Genomic DNA, 18,150 nt, shown 5'->3' on the forward strand with positions numbered 1-18,150 from the left:
TAGTTAGATATCATTCGGGTATTTGGCTACAATATCAAAAAAAAAATTATTCAACCATAAAAAATGAAATTTTATCAATTGTTTTATGAATAAACAAATTCCAAAGTAATTTAATCAACAAAAGCTTTTTAATACATGTTGATTACAAAGCAGTTACAGATGTTTTATAAAGGATGTTAAAAATCTGGTTTCTCGACAAATTTTTATTAGATGGCAAGCAATACTTTCTTGTTTTGACTTCAAAATTGAAACTATAAAAAGAAGTACAAACTCTCTTCCCAATTATCTTACAAAAGAATTTTTTCAAGGAAAGATTGGAAAGGAGAGTAAAAGAGAGAAAGAAAACAAAGAATAAGTTCTAATTGCAAGAAAGAAGAAAATAATGATTGTGATCAAGAATAACAACGATCAACACCTCCGCAAACCAAAGTCTCGTACTCTCAAGTGTTTCAATTTCTCAAAAGAGAATCATCGCAATCAGTGGAGGATCAAAAAGGAAAAATCCTCAAACAATACCGTTATCAAATAAATTTCAAATTTTGGTATCATCCATCCCTTCAAGCCTTCTGCCATGACAATAAACTCTTCTCTTATCAAAACTGAGAAGTCATCCACCATCTTCATCTTCATCTACTCCTTACCATAATAAAACCCAAACTTCATATATTATAATTATTGAGGCGGAATTCCTAGGTAACTCAATTGCTGAAACAATCCAAAAAATATTTCCGTCAAATTTCCATTTTATTCCAAATCATCCACAAAAAACTCGTTTATTCTATGAATTTATTATTGTTGATATCGATTCAATTGAAATCACTCATAATAAAAACAAAGACGACCGCAACAGAATTGCCTTTTCAAAATTTAGGATTCTTCGTGTTCTAACTCCAATCAAATGGAATCAAAGTATTTATACCAAAAAAAGATTTTCTCATCAATTTCTTCCACAAACTTATTCTTACATCGATTATCAAAATGTTTGGTACAATATGTTTTGGTTAAACAATTTTACTCATTCCTGGTTCATCAGGTTTGACAAAATATGTATTCAAAATTTTCTATTATGGTTTAATGATTGGTGAGATATATTTGGCTTTAATGAGGATATCCTACTATACCAAATTTTTGGAAGTTTTAAATACTTTTCAAATAACATTTTCTCAAATTCTTTTAACATAATTCTACGTTTTTCAAATTATTTTCATCTACCGTAGATCTTTTGCTGGAATTACTTAATCATAGAATCAAATGGAATCTCCTGTCTTTCCCAAACATACAGAATCAAATAGAGGTGATATAGTTGGTGGATGCATGCATGTTTGACACATGGCAATTGAGGAAAATGATGGTTGTATGGGATAGAAATTATATAAAAGATGAATATGTGGGTATTGATGAGATTAAGTTTAATATAATGGAATTGTGGAAAATGATGAAGAAAACTCTTGAAAAATTAAAGTGGTGCTTGAATATATAAAAACGTTAAAAAAATATTGATATAAATAGAATAGTTATTCAAAATATAAAAATGCTAAGAACTTACTTGACTTTTAGGTTTTGGAATAACAAGATGAATGTATAGAATTACAGAACCTTTATTAAATTTTGAAAAAGTACATGTTCTTTTTCTCTCCAGATAAAACACACAAAAAACTAGGAAAAGACCCCTCCTCTCGATCCATACTAAGTTTTCTTTATATATAGATGAGAAGCTTTTCATGCATTACATTAACAGGACACGTTTATAATTTATAATAACACATTATTCTTTACATCATGGATTGTAGGACACGTTTTTACCGAAGATGACACTTTAAAGTCTAAAATTTTATCTGTACAATACTTTGACACAGTGACACATGTACAATACTTTTTTCTTCATCTGTAATTTGAGAATTCTATCTTCTACTAATTTGGATTGGTGGATTGAGATGGAGTATAAATGTGATGCATAAAATTTGTAAATTCATTTTCATCATCTTCTCAAATGTTGGATGTATTTTCTTCTTGATTGATATTGGATTGAGACGAAATTTATTGAACGATAATCTTGAGTTCTTCTTTTTTATACTTGCCATTGCTGCCACCAGTTTTGATTTATGAGTAAAAAAATTATTGACTTTTTTTTTAAGTTTGGCTTCATATTGTAGGGATAGATGGAAAACTATTTTTCCACCATATTTTTTTAAGCAACAGCCGTGTTGAATTTGTCCCACCATTTGATTCTATATGTTCGAGAAAGACAGGAGATTCCATTTGATTTTATAATTGAGCAATTCCAGCAAAAGATCCATGCCGGATGAAAATAATTTGAAAAACGTAGAGTTATATTAAAAGAATATGAGAAAATGTTATTTGAAAAGTATTTAAAACTTTCAAGAATTGGATATGGTAGGATAACCTCATTAAGGCTAAATATATCCCACCAATCATTAAACCATAATGGAAAATTTTGCATACATGTTTTTTCAAACATTATGAACTAGGAATGATTAAAATTGTTTAACCAAAACATATTTTACAAGCATTTTGATGATCGATGTAAGAATAAGTTTGTGGAAGAGATTGATGAGAAAATAGTTTTTCAGTATAAATATTTTGATTCCATTTGATTGAAGATAGGACATGAAGAATCCTAACTTTTGAAAAGACAATTTTGTTAGGGTCGTCTTTGTTTTTGTTATGAGTAATTTCAATTAAATCGGTATCAACAAGAATAAATTCATAGAATAAACGATTTTTTTGTGATTGATTTGGAATAAATGAAAATTTGACAAAAATGCTTTTTGGACTATTTCACGAATTGAGTTACCTAGGAATTTTGGCTTAAGAGTTGTAATATATAAAATTTAGATTTTATCATGGTAAGAAGTAGATGAAGATGGTCGATAATTAAAGGTTTTGTTTGAGGGTATAACTTCCAAAATTTGAGAATTTGAGTTTGTAATGGCTTGGGTGTAAGTGGTTGGAGGAGTGGATGACTCCTTAGTTTTGATAGGAGAGTTTATCGTCAAGACAGAAGGCCTTGATGGGATGGTGATCCCAAATTTTGAAATTGATTTGATAACGGTATTGTTTGAGGATTTTTTCCTTTTCAATCCTCGATTGCTTATGATGATTCTCCTTTGAGAAATTGAAACGTTGAGAGTACGAGGCTTTGGTTTGTTGAAGTATTGATCGTTGTTTTTGTTCTTGATCACGATCATTCTTTTTTTCTTTCTTGCAAGTAGAACTCATTCTTTCTTTTATTTCTCTCTTTCACTCTTTCCTTGAAGAAATTCATTCAAAGATAATCGGGAAGAGAGTTTGTACTTCCTCTTATAGCTTCAATTTTGAAGTCAAAACAAGAAAGTATTGGTTGTCATCTGGAAAAAATTTGTCGAGAAACCAGATTTTTAACATTCTTTTGCAAAACATCTGTAGCTGCTTTGCAGTCAACACATATTAAAAAAGATTTTATTGATTAAATCACTTTAGAATTTGTTTGTACATAAAACAACTAATAAAATTTTCTTTTTTATGGTTGAATAATTTTTTTGAGATCTTAGCTAGATACCGAATTATATCTAACTAGTTGTTCTTGACCATTAATAGACTGTTTGAGAATACCATCATATCCTATATCTGGTGCATCTATTTCTACAATGAGTAATGCATGTGGGTAGATGATGGATAAACATGGAAAACTCTTGACTACACCTTTGATAGTTTTAATGGTGCATGTATGTTGATGAGTCCATGGAGGGGGAGTTTTAAGTCTTTTATATAAAAGTTCACATGTTTGTATCAAATTTGGAATAAAGTCTGATATCTAATTTAAGCAACCTAAAAATCTTTGTAATTGATTTTTATTGGTGATTTCATCTGAAAATTTATTAGCAAATTCTATCGATCGTTGAATAGGTTTTATTTTTCCTTAAAAAATATGGTATCTTAAGAACCTTATTTTTTGTTGAAATAATTTTATTTTAGATAGAGAAACAACTAAACCATTTTGTTTAATTATTTTGTAAAAAAAATGTTTTCAAATGTTTAAAATGTTGTTATGTGGATTGTGAAAAGATTAAAACATCATCAATATGAACAATTGTGAATTCTTAACATGGACTAAAAATGTCATTCATTATATTTTTAAATTTAGAAGGGATATTTTTTAATCCAAATGACATTACATTCCATTGATATTTGTCCAAATGGAACATTGAATGTTGTTTTATACTTTTTTTTTTCAGCAATTTGAATTTGCTCGTATGGGGTAACGTATCCTTCTAAAACAAAATTTAAAGGTTTGTAATTGATTACACGATGAGACACTCCTCGTTCAATTTCTGCTTGATTATTAACATAAAAAGTTGCACAACTCCAGGGTGATTTACTAGGTCGTATGAGTAATGTTTCTAAAAATTATTGAATTTTTTTATGACAATGTTTTAATAATTCAGCATCCATCTGTATAGGTCTTACTTTGGTAGGAGTTTTTTATTCATGAAAACCTTTAATATATGAGAGGCTGACAATATGTTGCTTTCTTTCCCATAAGACATTAGGAATGGAAACACATATTTTCTTTTCAATTAATTTATTGAATTGATTAATTTGATTTTGAATATAAGGATCATCTATTTATTTTTCAATTGTTTTATGATTTATTTCTTCTTTTAGAGATTGTATTTGTTGTGTTTTTCTTTTGATAGAATTAATAATTTTAAATATTGAGGAATGTTGAAAGAATGTATTGTTTTAGTGGATATGAGATTTACAAATTTAAAGGTAATATTTTGATCTAAAATATTTGAAATTATTCCTTTCTCATTTACCGAAAATGGATAAAGTTGGTATAGGAATGGAGTTCCTAATATTATTTCATCATCTAAGTCCTTAACTAATATAAATGTATTTTTAAAACAATATCCTTGATTGCAAATATGTGCATTTGAGAGTTTGTCGCAAATTTGTAATCTTTGACCACTGATACCATATTTTCCTAAAGTTTTTTCAAAGTATTTGGTAGGGTATTAAACCTTCTCGTATACAGTTTTAATAAGCTCTTGAGTCAAATTAAATTGTATTCCTTATTTATGACAAGATTAATAATAGAGTACCATTTTTGTAATTAAACTTTATTGATAAGATTGATAAAAAATTTATGAGAAATTTCATTGGTTTTGTTATTAATTTTAATGTTTTTAGGATTTTGAAAAGTGGAAGGTTGATCAATTATTTATTAGTTTGAAGTGATGAGAGTTCAAATTTAATTTGAGAAATTTCTTTTTTTAATGTTAGATGTTTCTTCTTTTATTGTATTTATTTCTCTTTGAAGGTCATGAATAGTTACTGGTTTTGTTTTAGGTTCGAAGCGAGAAAATATCTCTTTAAGATTGTAATGTTGGAAATTTTATTGTTTAGGTTATTCTATAATAAGATCTTTAAGTTTTTCAAAATATTCTTTTATAATTTATGAATTTTCAATTTGACTAATAACTTCAAAAAGAATTTTTTGGTCTCTTAAAATGACATTTATAGTTTTATTGCATGTACATGTTCCTATTTGATTTTCACAAGAGGATAATGATGTTTCGGAATAAAAATTATCAGTATTTTCTTGGATTGCAAAAATTTGGTCATAAGAGGATTCTTCATTGCTATCTAATGAAGAGGAAGGATCTGGAGATGTTAATAAATTTAATCATTGAATTTTTAAATCTTCTTCTATTTCTAAGCTATTAATTTTTCCTTTCATTGGACAGTTGGAATCTATGTGTCCTTTTTGCCTACACTTATAACAAAGTAATTTCTTTTCTCTTCTTAGTATTTTTAAATCTTGTTTTTTGTTTTAATTTATAATTTTGTTTGTTTTGATTATTTTGAAAATATCCTTGGGTTCTATAAAATTTCCTGTTAATTTTTTTTTCCTAAATTTCTTGGTCGTGTTCTTGCTGATGGAGCTTGTATTTTCTCATAACCATATTGAGTACAAAATGATTCAAGTTCTTGCTTTTTGCTTATGAAATTCATTTTTCATTTTTGCTTTCAGTTTAAGGTCTGTGCATAAAGCTAAACCTTCATTGTATATAAAGTTAATTAGTTCACCGTAGGTTATATTACCAAAAGGAATTGTACCATGATAAGTTTGTCTTATTGTTTGATGTACCTTTTCAATAAACAATTTTGGTATTCCTAAGAGGAATTTTTCTTTCTAATATTGATTATTGCAGTTTGTTCGGCTATAGACTTTTCCTAAGAAAACATCGTTGTACCATCTAAAATCTTGAAGTTTTGGACAAGGTTGGAAATGTTGGGAGTGGTGTCCTGATTCTCCCGAAGTCTCGTAGTTTATAAACACTGTATACATTGTTATGAATAAAATAAGAGTTATTTTATTTTACATTTACTCATATCCAATAAACAAAGCTCCATGGTTATTGTATGTAAACTTAAGCATGTATATGAGATATACAAATAGATCATGTCTTAATAACCTAAAAAGGTATGTAGTATAAGGATTAAGGAGGTATACCTGTTCTTGGTGACACTACGGATACGGCCCACTTTGTAGAGGTTTACAACTATTGTGAATGGTTGATCTGACCATTCATGTGGAGACATGCGAGTGGGAGTGTCCTATACAAAGAGTTTGTATAAGATCGAACCACAAGATGATTCGTCTCTTTATATAACGTCGTTGATACTTGAGATTTACATCTCACCTAAACGACCATAAGTGACATGACCTTAATCCTGAGTGTTTTGGGAACTTCTACCTTTGAGGCGGTCCTTTGATTAGGTGAGTGGCCAGATTGCCAACTCAACAAGCCTACCTTTTTGGGATTATATATTTTTAATAACTTTTAATGAAGGCATTTTTGTTTCGCTTTCAAGTACGTCAATCATTTTGAAAGGAGAAGTTATCACTTATTGATCATTGTTATTTTGAAACTTAATTTCTTTCAAAAGAAGATAAGTAGAAGTTATGTATTTTTTAGGACGTGTAGTCTCCCATGTAGGAGAAGAGATATTTGTATTAATAGTTTGATATGAAGGAGATGTTATGTTTTAATAATGTCCTATATTTCATCCAATGGAAGAAATATATTTATTTATTTATTTATTTATTTATTTATTTATTTTAAGTTTTTCCATTGTTTTGTAATATTCATCATGAACCACACTTTGTTCAGTTTTATTAAAGGATTCAAAAAATATATTTCTTAAAAGTTTATTTTTGTCGGACCAAAATTCTTTATCTAATTCTATTTTGTTAATTATAAAGAGTTTAGAAATAACATTTAATTGATTAATGTTTTGCAAATCAGAATGAGTTGGAAATATAGTTGGATCCTTATCTTTTGTATAAAAAGGTTGTGGTATTGTATTACAAAACGTACTCCTTGAAGGTTTATAGAAATACTTGGTTGAGGAGGTTCATACATAGTAGAAAATCTAGGAAGTTCCATTTTTTAAGATTGAAACTGTATTTCTACACTTCCATTTTCGTTTCAACACTTTAGGTTAATTTTGGGTTCTCAATCGATGGTTTAAAGGCGTCTTCTAAATTCCATATGGGATTATGAGTAATTTGATTCCAAGATAACATTTTTGGAGTAAAAGTGTTTGAGTATTCAGTATTGGCTTTCTTTAAAGGGGTTTGATCTTTAGGAGAAGTCTTAGAGTTTTAGGGGATAAAATTGTATGCAGTAATTTGTAGTGTATTCGAAATATTCCTCCAATGGATTCAGTTTGTGGTTCCCAGTTCATGTTTAGAATTTTAATATAAAGCAATAATAAAGATTGAAGTATATTCGGGTTACTTGATGAAACTGAAAAGTTTGGTTAACAATTAAAGTAAACGGGTCCTCTCTCTAGATTTGATTCAACTATAAAAAGTACTGAATTTGAAAAGTTTCTATGTCGTCTATCACATAATAGTAAAAGAATTAAGGTATCTAATCCTATCCTATAAAGAGGTTCTATGACAATTTGAACTAATCCTATATGAAGAAATTTATATTTTTCTTGGTGTTGAAGAATTGATTGTCTTGAGAATAAACAAAGAGTTTATGAGGTTTATTAAATTGGGGCTTATTGTTTTGTGGTTTTGATTCTATTTTCTTGAAGAAAGTCAAATTTTCTTATTGGATAAATAGTTTTAATATCTACTTTTGGTATATTCCAATTATGGAGGTTCTTTTCTGTTTTTGCTATCTAAAGCTTTTCACTATTGACTATGGTATAATCTTCAATTATGTTTGAATCTTTTGTAATATGTACTTTAGAGAGTATTTTTCCAATTAACTTTGACATTAAAAATTTAAAGTTTAAAATCTTATTAAGGTTCTAATTATCTATTGTGAAGAGCAATCAAGATGCTAAAATTCTACAACAATGGAACACCAAGCTTACTAACGGTCTTACGATTCTGCTGTCGGGAACACAAGATTTACCAAAGTGCTATTCAATAGAATTATTTAGCAAAACTTGATTATTACCACAAAAGATATTTAGAATATTATTAAGACAAAGGCTTATAAATCTTTAACGCTAATTTAATTGAACTAATCCACTCTACTAACATGCAAGGCTTCGATACCATTCTTGTGGATGCATGTTGGAAGAGGTGCATGTAGTTAGTGGGCATGCATGTTTGACACGTGGCAATTGAGGGAAATGATGATTGTATGAGATAGAAATTATGTAAAAGATGAATATGTGGGTATTGATGAGATTAAGTTTAATATAATGGAACGGTGGGAAATGATGAAGAAAACTCTAGGAAAATTAAAGTAGGTCTTGAAAATATAAAAATGCTAAAAATTATTGATATAAATAGAATAGTTATTCAAAATATACAAATGCTAAAGACTTATTTGACTTTTGGGTTTTGAAATAACAAGACGGGTGTATAGAATTAAAGAACCTTTATTAAATTTTGACAGAGTATAGGTTCTTTTTCTCTCAAGACAAAACACCAAAAAAAAAACTAGGAAAAGACCTCTAAAGCACATATTACAAAAGACTCAAACATAATTGAAGATTTTACAAATAATTCTCAACTCTTCATAGTCAACAGTGTAGAGCTTCAAATAACAAAAATAGAAAAGAACCTCCATAATTGGAATATATCAAAAGTAGATATTAAAATTATTTATCAAATAGGAAATTTTGATTTTCTTCAAGATTATAGAATTAGAACCACAGAACTCTCAGAAACTCTTCGTTTAGTCTCAAGACAATCAATTCTTCAACATCAAGAAAAATATAAATTTCTTCATATAGGATTAGTTCAAATTGCCATAAAACCTCCTTATAGGATTGAATAGGATTTGACATTCAGCCCAGCCGCACCTCAGCCCTCGCCAGTGCCATTCTAGTTCGTTTGCCGTCCAGTTCCATCGACAATTTCAGCCACTCTTTCGGCCAGTGGCTCGTCCTTTCTGTTCATTGGCTCCGTTCGTCAGAAATCTTGGATTTGTGGGTGAGATTTAAGGCTTATTTGGCTTTTCTTGTGTGGGTTTTTTTTAAAATGTCCATTTGGGTTTGGTCTAATTTGGATCATCCGCTATGTTGGAAAGGTTGAAGGAAGTTTTGGAAGCTACAAGTGTGCTGTCCGACAATGCCAAATGCGATTCTTGGTTGTTTTCTTTGGTAAGTTTTAAGGTGTCGCGACTTATGAAGTTTGGGAAAAATTGTTATAAATAAATTGAGTATTTGGTTCTTGTTTACATTTAGGTTGGAGTTCTGGGCGGAATCTTGTAATGGGTTGGAGTAAACCAAATGTTGGGTAGGTGGTTTTAGTTTTGTGTAATGTTTGTCTTGGATTTGGGCTTTGGACTTTGAAATTAAGGTTATTTATATTTTTTTCGTCCAGGTGCCTTGATTGAGATTTTTTTTTTTCAAAGCTAAGTGGAGGTTTAATTGCTGATAGTTGAGCTTGAATATCAAGATAAGTTACCCACCGCCGGTTCACTCTCGAACCTAAGTGTGTGCTAGTTAAGTATTGGTCTTGATGTTAATTTGGATTTTTATAACATGTTTGTTGGTCGGTTGGAGTCGTAGAAACTCGTGTTTTTGCCATGAAAATCTTGATAGTATGTTTTTTATACATTTTTTACTAATAGATGGATTTAGAGACCGTTTTGAAATTTCTTCAGCATGATTTATGACTATAATTGTATGCTTATGCCTAAGTTGAATTATAGTGGTTGTTAGCCTTCTTACCGACTATGCACATCGTAAGTAGTGAGCCTTCAAACTCATACCTTATACCTATGTACGGGTCCCTTGGGATCACCACTTATGTTTATGATTGTGTCCCTCCGAGGTCACTAGCTACGAAAGTGTGCCTTCGGGTTCGCCCCTTATGCTTATGCCTATGCCTACAATGCGTAATGTGCACCTAGCCCCGATAGGGAGTCTAATAGTTCACTCAATGGGCCCAGTAGTGAGTTGCTTTTTTAGTGTATTTATATATTTATCCTTTTCCTTTCATGTTTTTCAAGTAAAAATAAGGATAGACCGGCAAATGACAGGAGAGATCGGTGATCTGGTCATTTGGATATGTCATCACTTCCGCACTTAGGCCTCTTTTGATAAGGTCTGATTTAGGAGTCTAGCATTCTAAAATTCATGATTATTTCATTTGTCCATTGGTTAATTTGTTTAATTGTTATTTATTCTAAATTTTTTGTCAGGAGTACCCCAAACAATGTTTTCAAGATTTTATTACTTGAGCTTTTTGTTTATAAAATAAAAGTTTTATTTCTTTTATTTAATTTTTCCTCAAGAGATTTATTATCAAGCCTATACATACACATAGTAGCGTCGTAGAAATATAACATAAATTTAAGTCGTTACGACTCTAGGGAGGAAATTGAACCATTAATAACTTAAGGTTCATATATATATAACGCTATGTATTATTCTAGGTGATTTGACAAGATTATTGTTTTTTTTTTCCTCGTAGAACTTGATATGTATGTATGGACTTTTCTTTTTTTTTTCTTTTTTTTTTGAAGTACAAGTGTGGTATAAAGATTTGAACTTCCAAACTTAAGAGAATAAATATATATCAATTACCTTTTGGCTGTACACAATTTTAGAAATGTTTGTATAAAATTTATGCACTTTTCCTACTACATTCTTGGTTGGGTTGTATAATTCTAAGTATTTGCTATGAGTGTAAATTATTTATTTTCCCAAAAAGTATAGTAACACATCACTCTCAAAATTCCCATTGCTTGTACAATTCTACAGTTCTTATTCTCAAACCTTCATTGCTTTATTTATTCACTCATTTGCAGTCCAATCTACACTCCAACAGCATCTTCTTACAGTAATCTTACACACCCATTTACAATAACATTTCATGGTTTCTAACTGTTTTCAAGGGGGGCAAAAAAAGGGAAAACAAATAACTAAAAAGACCAAAAGAAAGGGTATTACACATATATATTTGTACATATCTAATTACCTTCATTCAGTTAGTTTAGTCAGCAAAAACAGGGTAACAGAGGAAAGGAATATTGAAACAGCTAAGCAAAGCAAATCACCTGGAGATTGTATAACCACCTTTTTACTCTTGTCAAAGAACCCAATTAGAAGCAGCATCACTATGACATGCCCCAGCTTTGTTTTCAGTTCGTTAACGGTCGTCATGTTCATCCATTTAGGTCGTTCCTGCAGAAATACAATCATATAAAACTGTAAGGAGACCCTTTAATATAAAGGAACATTAGATAATCTATATGGAGAAATTTGGGACGTTGAGTTGATTATTATAGTCAATGGTTATTATAGTCTGTGGGTTATAATAGTTTGTGTTTGAGGTGTAAACTATTTTAGTCTACGTAGAAAATAGTAAACAAGATAACTGAGAGAGAGAGGATGAGTAAAAAATAATAAACACTGTAACAAATAAAGATTTAAAATAGTAATATTTATAGTTAACTATAGATTATAATAGTTGAAAAACACCAACTATTATAATTACTTAAAGTTGGGGGCTCAAACAACCCCTATGTGTTCTAGTGTGCAAGTTAATATCAGATCACTTGGATTCAATTGAACCACTTAAAGGTAAAAATTTTGATACTTTGAAATCAATGAGATATTGGGTATGGGATTATCAAAATCCATTTTTAGGCTTGAGTAGCAAAATCAGATCAATTACAGTTCAAACATCCAACGATAACTAGAATGTTATTCATACCTCAGAAACAGGTACATCTGAATAAACAAGGTCTAAAAACACATTCAGTTCAAGTATTTTTATGTGTAACATAGTTCCTATAGTTTTAAACTGTGGATTTGACATGGCAGTTCCCTAGATCCCACTAGTCCATTACTTATTTTTTGCACATATGACCTTTACTTTTACTTTTTTACACACGGATTCACTTTAATACGGCTTTCATGATAGGGACTCCAACGTCACAAAGTTCAAGAACTAAATATAACAAATTTTCCTAGGGACAAATGTAATTTTTAACCCATAAACAAACAGACTCAGACTGAAGAACTACAATCAATCACAATAATAAGAACCACCAAGTGGCAGGTAACAGTAGAGAAACTGTATCACGGTTACACGGATAAGATCCACTCACCTTTAAAGTAAACAAGCCAAATAAGTTTGATTTATGCTCGACGCTACTCTTTGATGATGACCGTGCACTTCCAAGATGGCTGATAAACAGCTCATACAGACCCGTGCCAAAGACTAGCATCACAGTTCCTAAGAGATACACATCTGCATACCAATTGAAACAAGATATCAATGACCTTGAAAATTGTTTTTGTTTTTTTTTTTTCTTTTATAGGAAGCGATGCCTTCACTGAGATAAAATGAATGAATACACAAAAACACAAACAAGAAGAAGAAGAAAAGAAATCCAAGAATAGTCCAACCAACCTAAGAGGGGCTCCAGTGAAGCAAGATAAGGCCTAAAGGGTAATTACAAAAATCTCTACACAAGGAGACCCGAAGAAAGGCATGATATCTAACAAAGGAACACACTTATCCGAAAGGTCTCTTGATCCCTCTTAAAATCTTATGATTTCCTTCTCTCCAATGACTCCAAACAATAGCACAAAGACGAGCAAACCACAACATGTAGCCTTTTTAACTAAAGAGGGAATGGGAAAGAATAAGAAACTCCCACAACACCAAGCTGCAACTCTTTGACCAGGCCAAGTTGAAGTTAAACATCCCAAAAAAGTTACTCTGCACTGAATTAACAAACTGACAAGATGAGAGATAATCCAAATCCTCGACTGCTCCCCCAGAAAGGATAGAACACTAAATCCCAATCAAAGTGGGCAAAAACCTCTACACGAGATCCACTGTATAATTCAATGGAGGATCTGCCAAACAAAATCATTAACATTTAAGAATAATATTAATATTCTCAGGGATTTTGAGCAAGGAAAAGATGGGAAAACACAAAGAAGAAGCACGCGTTAGACTCCCTATCAAAGAGGGGGCACGAAAACCATAGATGAAAAGCTACTGGAAGATGGAAGGATAGAGGCAACATAGTAAAATTTCAAGGAGGAAAATGATAAAGACAAGGAAACAAAGAGAAAACGGATCTATCTACAACCACTTGTCTTCCCAAAAATAAATATTCAACCCAGCATTTATCGCCTACAGAACAGGACAAACTGGGAGAAGAAAGGGAACCCATTCAGAAATAACTTTCAATGGATTTGTAGTAGTACCTCTCAAAAACCCCTTCGAGAGCCATTCAAAGGGAAAGGGCATGTATATTCATAATAACCTTATCAAATTCTCAAAGAAAGCGCCACAACTACTTATCGGGGATGAATGAAATTGATTTATTTTATATTTGGTTGGATGTAAAATTTTGGTACTCATTATGTAAAGTATTATCTTTAATCCACATGACACTGATATACTGTCAAAAGATCATTTACAGTATGTTATTATAACCAAGTTATGGCATTTTGATGTGCAAAGTAACAGTGTTTTTAGAACTTGGACAGTCGGAAGTTGCATATACTTTTATGTTTAGGATCAAAAGCATATAAACCAAATATATATACATGAATCACATTCCTCAGTTGAGTATTATGCACTTCAAAAAAATTGGTTCAATTCAGTGAGTAATTGCTATCAAAACACCTATCAATAATGAAAACGTGTAACTTCTACAGATCGTGTGACCCAGTATGCAACCTAAACTTGGCACTGGATCAAAAAAAATTTCTATGATGATTCAAAGATATTTTTTATAGCAAAATTACGAACATTTAACACACATTAGACAAATAGAAATAAAGACAAGGACATTAATTCGAGAGTACCTATGGCCTCAACTAGCAACATGATCACTTTTCCACGATTTACAAAGTACTCTGAGAAAGATGCTGCTACATGAACGCACCCCTGCATTGCACAAACACAAAGTATAAAATTGGAATATCGAGAAAGGCAGAGCACGTATCATATACTTATTGAAAGTAAGAAATTTATGGAACATCAATCAACTTGTGGTGTTAATGATTATTTAACTACCAATCTACAAGAGCATAAAGACGAAGATACCATATAGTCTCCAACTAATTACAGTTTCTTCAAAAAAAAAAAAATCTTCAGATCATTTACTCCCGACAGTTCTAAATCCTACAATTCTTGTCCTAGACAACATTATCAAACAGAACTTGCGTGTATACTTTTGTATGCGAGACCATCCATGTCTCTGCCTCTTACAAGAATGCCCACATACAAAAAGTAAACCTAAAACAAATTACCTGTAAACAATTCATCCACAATCCATGGATGGAATAAGAAGGGAATAGTTTGAAGCACTGATAAAACAAACTAAAGTTTTAAAAATATGCTGGTCTATCGAATCAAGTCACATTTATTGAAATGAGAGAAGGGAAGTCATAAAGGAAGGAGAGAAGTACTTTGGGGCATGTTTGGGAGTGATTGAATCACTTTAAACATATGTTTAATCCTTCAAAACCAATTTTGATGATATGAAAATTGCATTTAAAAGTGTAAAAAATTAAATATTAAATTAATTTTGAGTGATTAAGTTGTGTTTTGAGTGGTTTTGAACATAACAAAAGTTATTATAACTATATTAAAATCACTTCCAAATATGTACTTAAAGGAGCGAAGGGAAGTCATAAAGGAAGTTCACTTTCTATTGTTGACAACTTTATTGGAAAAAGACATTCACGAATCTCAATTGGTTTAGACGAGCTACATCCTTAGTTCATTGCTCTTAAATGTAATTTCAAGGAGCTTTGCCACCATCATGTCTTTATAACGCAGACCAAACTAATCAACTAATAATAGCCTTAGAACGAAGATACGAAATAAGCAATTTCGAGTAAATAGAACGAAGATCTCTTAACACAGACCAATGAAACATACATCATGGCCTATGACAATAGAACAATATGATAGAGAGCCGGAAATGAATCATCATACCTTGATGAAACAGAGTACCGAGCCAATTAAAGACCCTAAAACGCCCAAAAATGCCATGAATCGGCATCGATAAATGGCCTGAAATCCCACGAAGAGATATTGTCACACTACAAAAGCTACTGATGAATTAAACAGGCATCCAGCAATTAGAGGCATATGACCTTTTCAAGCTCCTCCTCGATGGTATCCAACTTTCCCAGTGTCGACATCCGAGACGTAGCGCCAAGATGAGATTGGATTAACGGAGCAGAAGTGGCCGGAACTTGAGGCCCTGAGCTGGGACTTGCACAAGCAGAAAATCTACGGGTACAAGCACCGACAAGGTCAGGTCTATACCCAAAAAAACTAATGAAATTTGGATTAGGTTGATGGTACTGCTGATAGGCTTGGATGATGATCGCGGAAGGTCGGGCGGTGGTCGTTAGAGTTCTGACAGGGCCAGTAATTAACGAGGGAGACGGTTGCATGGTGGCAGCCGGAGATGGAAGAGGATCGAAAGAAAGGGTTTTAACATCAAAGAAGAGTGCCGTACAGCGGCGCCAGCCACTGAGCTCCGAGGAAGTGGCAGTTGAAGATAGTTAGAACTTAAGAGATAGAGGCTAAAGTTATGGGCCTCCTTTAAAGTTGGATACTCCATCATCAGTTGGTTCTCTGTTTCATTACGGCACGTTGATATTGCCCGAGTTGAATTACGTATTTTCAAGTATGAGGGAGGAGATCTTTTTTTTATTTATTTATTATTATTATTATATAATATGTGATGGTGGAGAAAAAAATTTAGAGTCGAAGATGGGGAAAATTAAAAGGATATTGTCCTTTTAAAAATTATTTAAGAAAATATCGTTGTTTTCAAACTATTTGTAAAAATATTTTTTTTTTTTTTAAATAAGTCGAGGGTTGAAAATTCGACCTAGGTAAGTCGAATTTTGAACCTTCGACCTTCCTTTCATTTGTAAGTCGAACTTTGAACCCTCGACCTTGTCCTTCCTAACATTATTATTGAGTCTGTTTAATTATCATTCTGGAGACCTTCCTCTATATTTCTAAATTTTCATAAAGTCCCCTGGAATTCCTTCCAAAGCTTGTTGAATAATTTTTACGGATTCCGTCATCTACTAAATAACGGCTAATGAATCTCCTTCTTTTTGCCATTGAACTTCCTAATCAAATTCGAGAGCGAGAGCAAGAATGAGATTTTGAGCGTGAGCGAGAATATCGTACAAATTTTCCTCTTTTTTTCCCTTTTTAATTATTACACATTCCACCTTCTTCTTTCTAATCCTTTCTTTTTTTTTCTTTTTTAATTTTCCATTTTATAAAAACAATTTCTAAAAATATTTTAATATTTTATTTAAACTCTAAAAATAATAAATTAAAAAAATAATAACTCATAAAAATTAAAAAAAATGTAAAATTAAATATCTCATTTATATAAAAATAATTACAAAAATCAATGTGTCTTACAAGGCGAACGTCGTCGATTTCGAGCTGGTTGTCGTCGTCGACTTCGAACTTGAGGTTGCTCGGGTTCTTCTTGATGTTGCTCTGGTACCTCTGCAGGCGCTTCATAATATAAATATTCATTATGCTCTCCACGACCCCAACCATGTCCATGCACGTATGAAGACAAAAGAACAACCTCTAAGTCATAATGTCCTGAACCAAATGCTGGCATCATCATCATCAGACTAACATAATCAATTTGACTTTGTGTCTGTGTCATAGGAGGCAACTCTTCCACATTATGTGCAACCTCATCAAATTTATCATTTTCCTGAACAGGTCCTCTACGTCTAGGAGCTGGTGGAGGAACAATAGGTATATCGTACATATAATGAATTTCCTCCATATAGCTTTGGTTGTCACTACATATAGCAAGAACCTAGTTCGGATCATTCGCAACCTCACGGAGTCTACTGTTGTTCGATCTCTATGAATTATAAAACAATTAGACAATATTTAAAATAAATTTAAATTAAAAAAAAATAGATAATATTCCTTCATTTACCAGATAACCCACAGCTGCTCCCGGGCGAGTGACATAGCGCCTTGTGATATTATTATACCAATGAATATATTCTGGAGTGACATATATGTCAAACTGTTCAAGAGAAATCCCCACTACAATAAACCTTGCACGATAGTGCCATCGCACTACCAAATGTACAACTTTTTCGGACCAATCTCCAGTCCTTAGGTCAATATCATGTAGTACGGGTTCAGTATTACAAGGCGATGGGACATCCTACTGAAAACCGAATTGTCTCATCACCCTGTCAGGAAGATGCCACTCACCAATGTGAAAACATATGAGAGGACTCATCATCTGCCATATATTTTGACCATTCGTACAAAAAATAGGCAAAATATGCATAATAATTTTGTACGGCTCCCAAATAACCTAAAACACAAAATATTATATTAGAGAATATTAAAGACAAATACAACAAAAAGGTGTATAAAATAATCAATTAGGTTCAGTGTAATATACATGTTCAGGTTGAAGCAGATCAAACGTATATCTATATTGGCTGACTACATGTGTGGTTGTCCTAGTCACACAAAATTTGTCTCTCCACCTAAATTTTTAAATTGATAATTTAGAATTTAAATTAACTAGATCAGTGATATAAAAATTAAATTGAATTAAAAGAACATACCAAGAACCGTAGGCTCGTTCAACTAAC

General features: G+C 31.5%; 1 protein-coding gene across 6 annotated transcripts; it reads right to left on the bottom strand.

Moving 5' to 3' along the window:
- Nucleotides 1–424: 424 nt before the first annotated feature.
- On the bottom strand, nt 425–16,100 carry LOC120086339. Of its 6 annotated transcripts, none has more exons than XM_039042947.1 (6): nt 15,625–16,095; nt 15,464–15,541; nt 14,326–14,407; nt 12,606–12,748; nt 11,550–11,676; nt 425–705 (listed from the first exon to the last, which is right to left on the bottom strand). In XM_039042947.1, exons 1-6 carry the CDS (start codon nt 15,928–15,930, stop codon nt 638–640), a joined length of 804 nt encoding a protein of 267 aa, XP_038898875.1. In that variant the 5' UTR covers nt 15,931–16,095; the 3' UTR covers nt 425–637. The 6 variants fall into 6 exon arrangements, with proteins under 6 accessions (XP_038898875.1, XP_038898876.1, XP_038898877.1 ...); XM_039042948.1 differs by having other exon boundaries at nt 425–636; nt 15,625–16,093; XM_039042949.1 differs by having other exon boundaries at nt 425–630; nt 15,625–16,092.
- Between the last annotated feature and the right edge of the window lie 2,050 nt (nt 16,101–18,150).

This window comes from Benincasa hispida, chromosome 9, assembly GCF_009727055.1.
Source record: "Benincasa hispida cultivar B227 chromosome 9, ASM972705v1, whole genome shotgun sequence".
Lineage (NCBI taxonomy): Eukaryota > Viridiplantae > Streptophyta > Magnoliopsida > Cucurbitales > Cucurbitaceae > Benincasa > Benincasa hispida.

Bases quoted from the DNA above. Each gene is read 5' to 3' on its own strand.
- LOC120086339 (XM_039042944.1), bottom strand. From the start codon at position 15,930: ATGCAACCGTCTCCCTCGTTAATTACTGGCCCTGTCAGAACTCTAACG. The intron at 14,408-15,463 runs GTATGATGATTC...TGTGCAATGCAG, and splicing joins CGGTACTCTGTTTCATCAAG to GGGTGCGTTCATGTAGCAGC. The intron at 6,346-11,549 runs GTGATTTGCTTT...CAATGTATACAG, and splicing joins GGTGGTTATACAATCTCCAG to TGTTTATAAACTACGAGACT.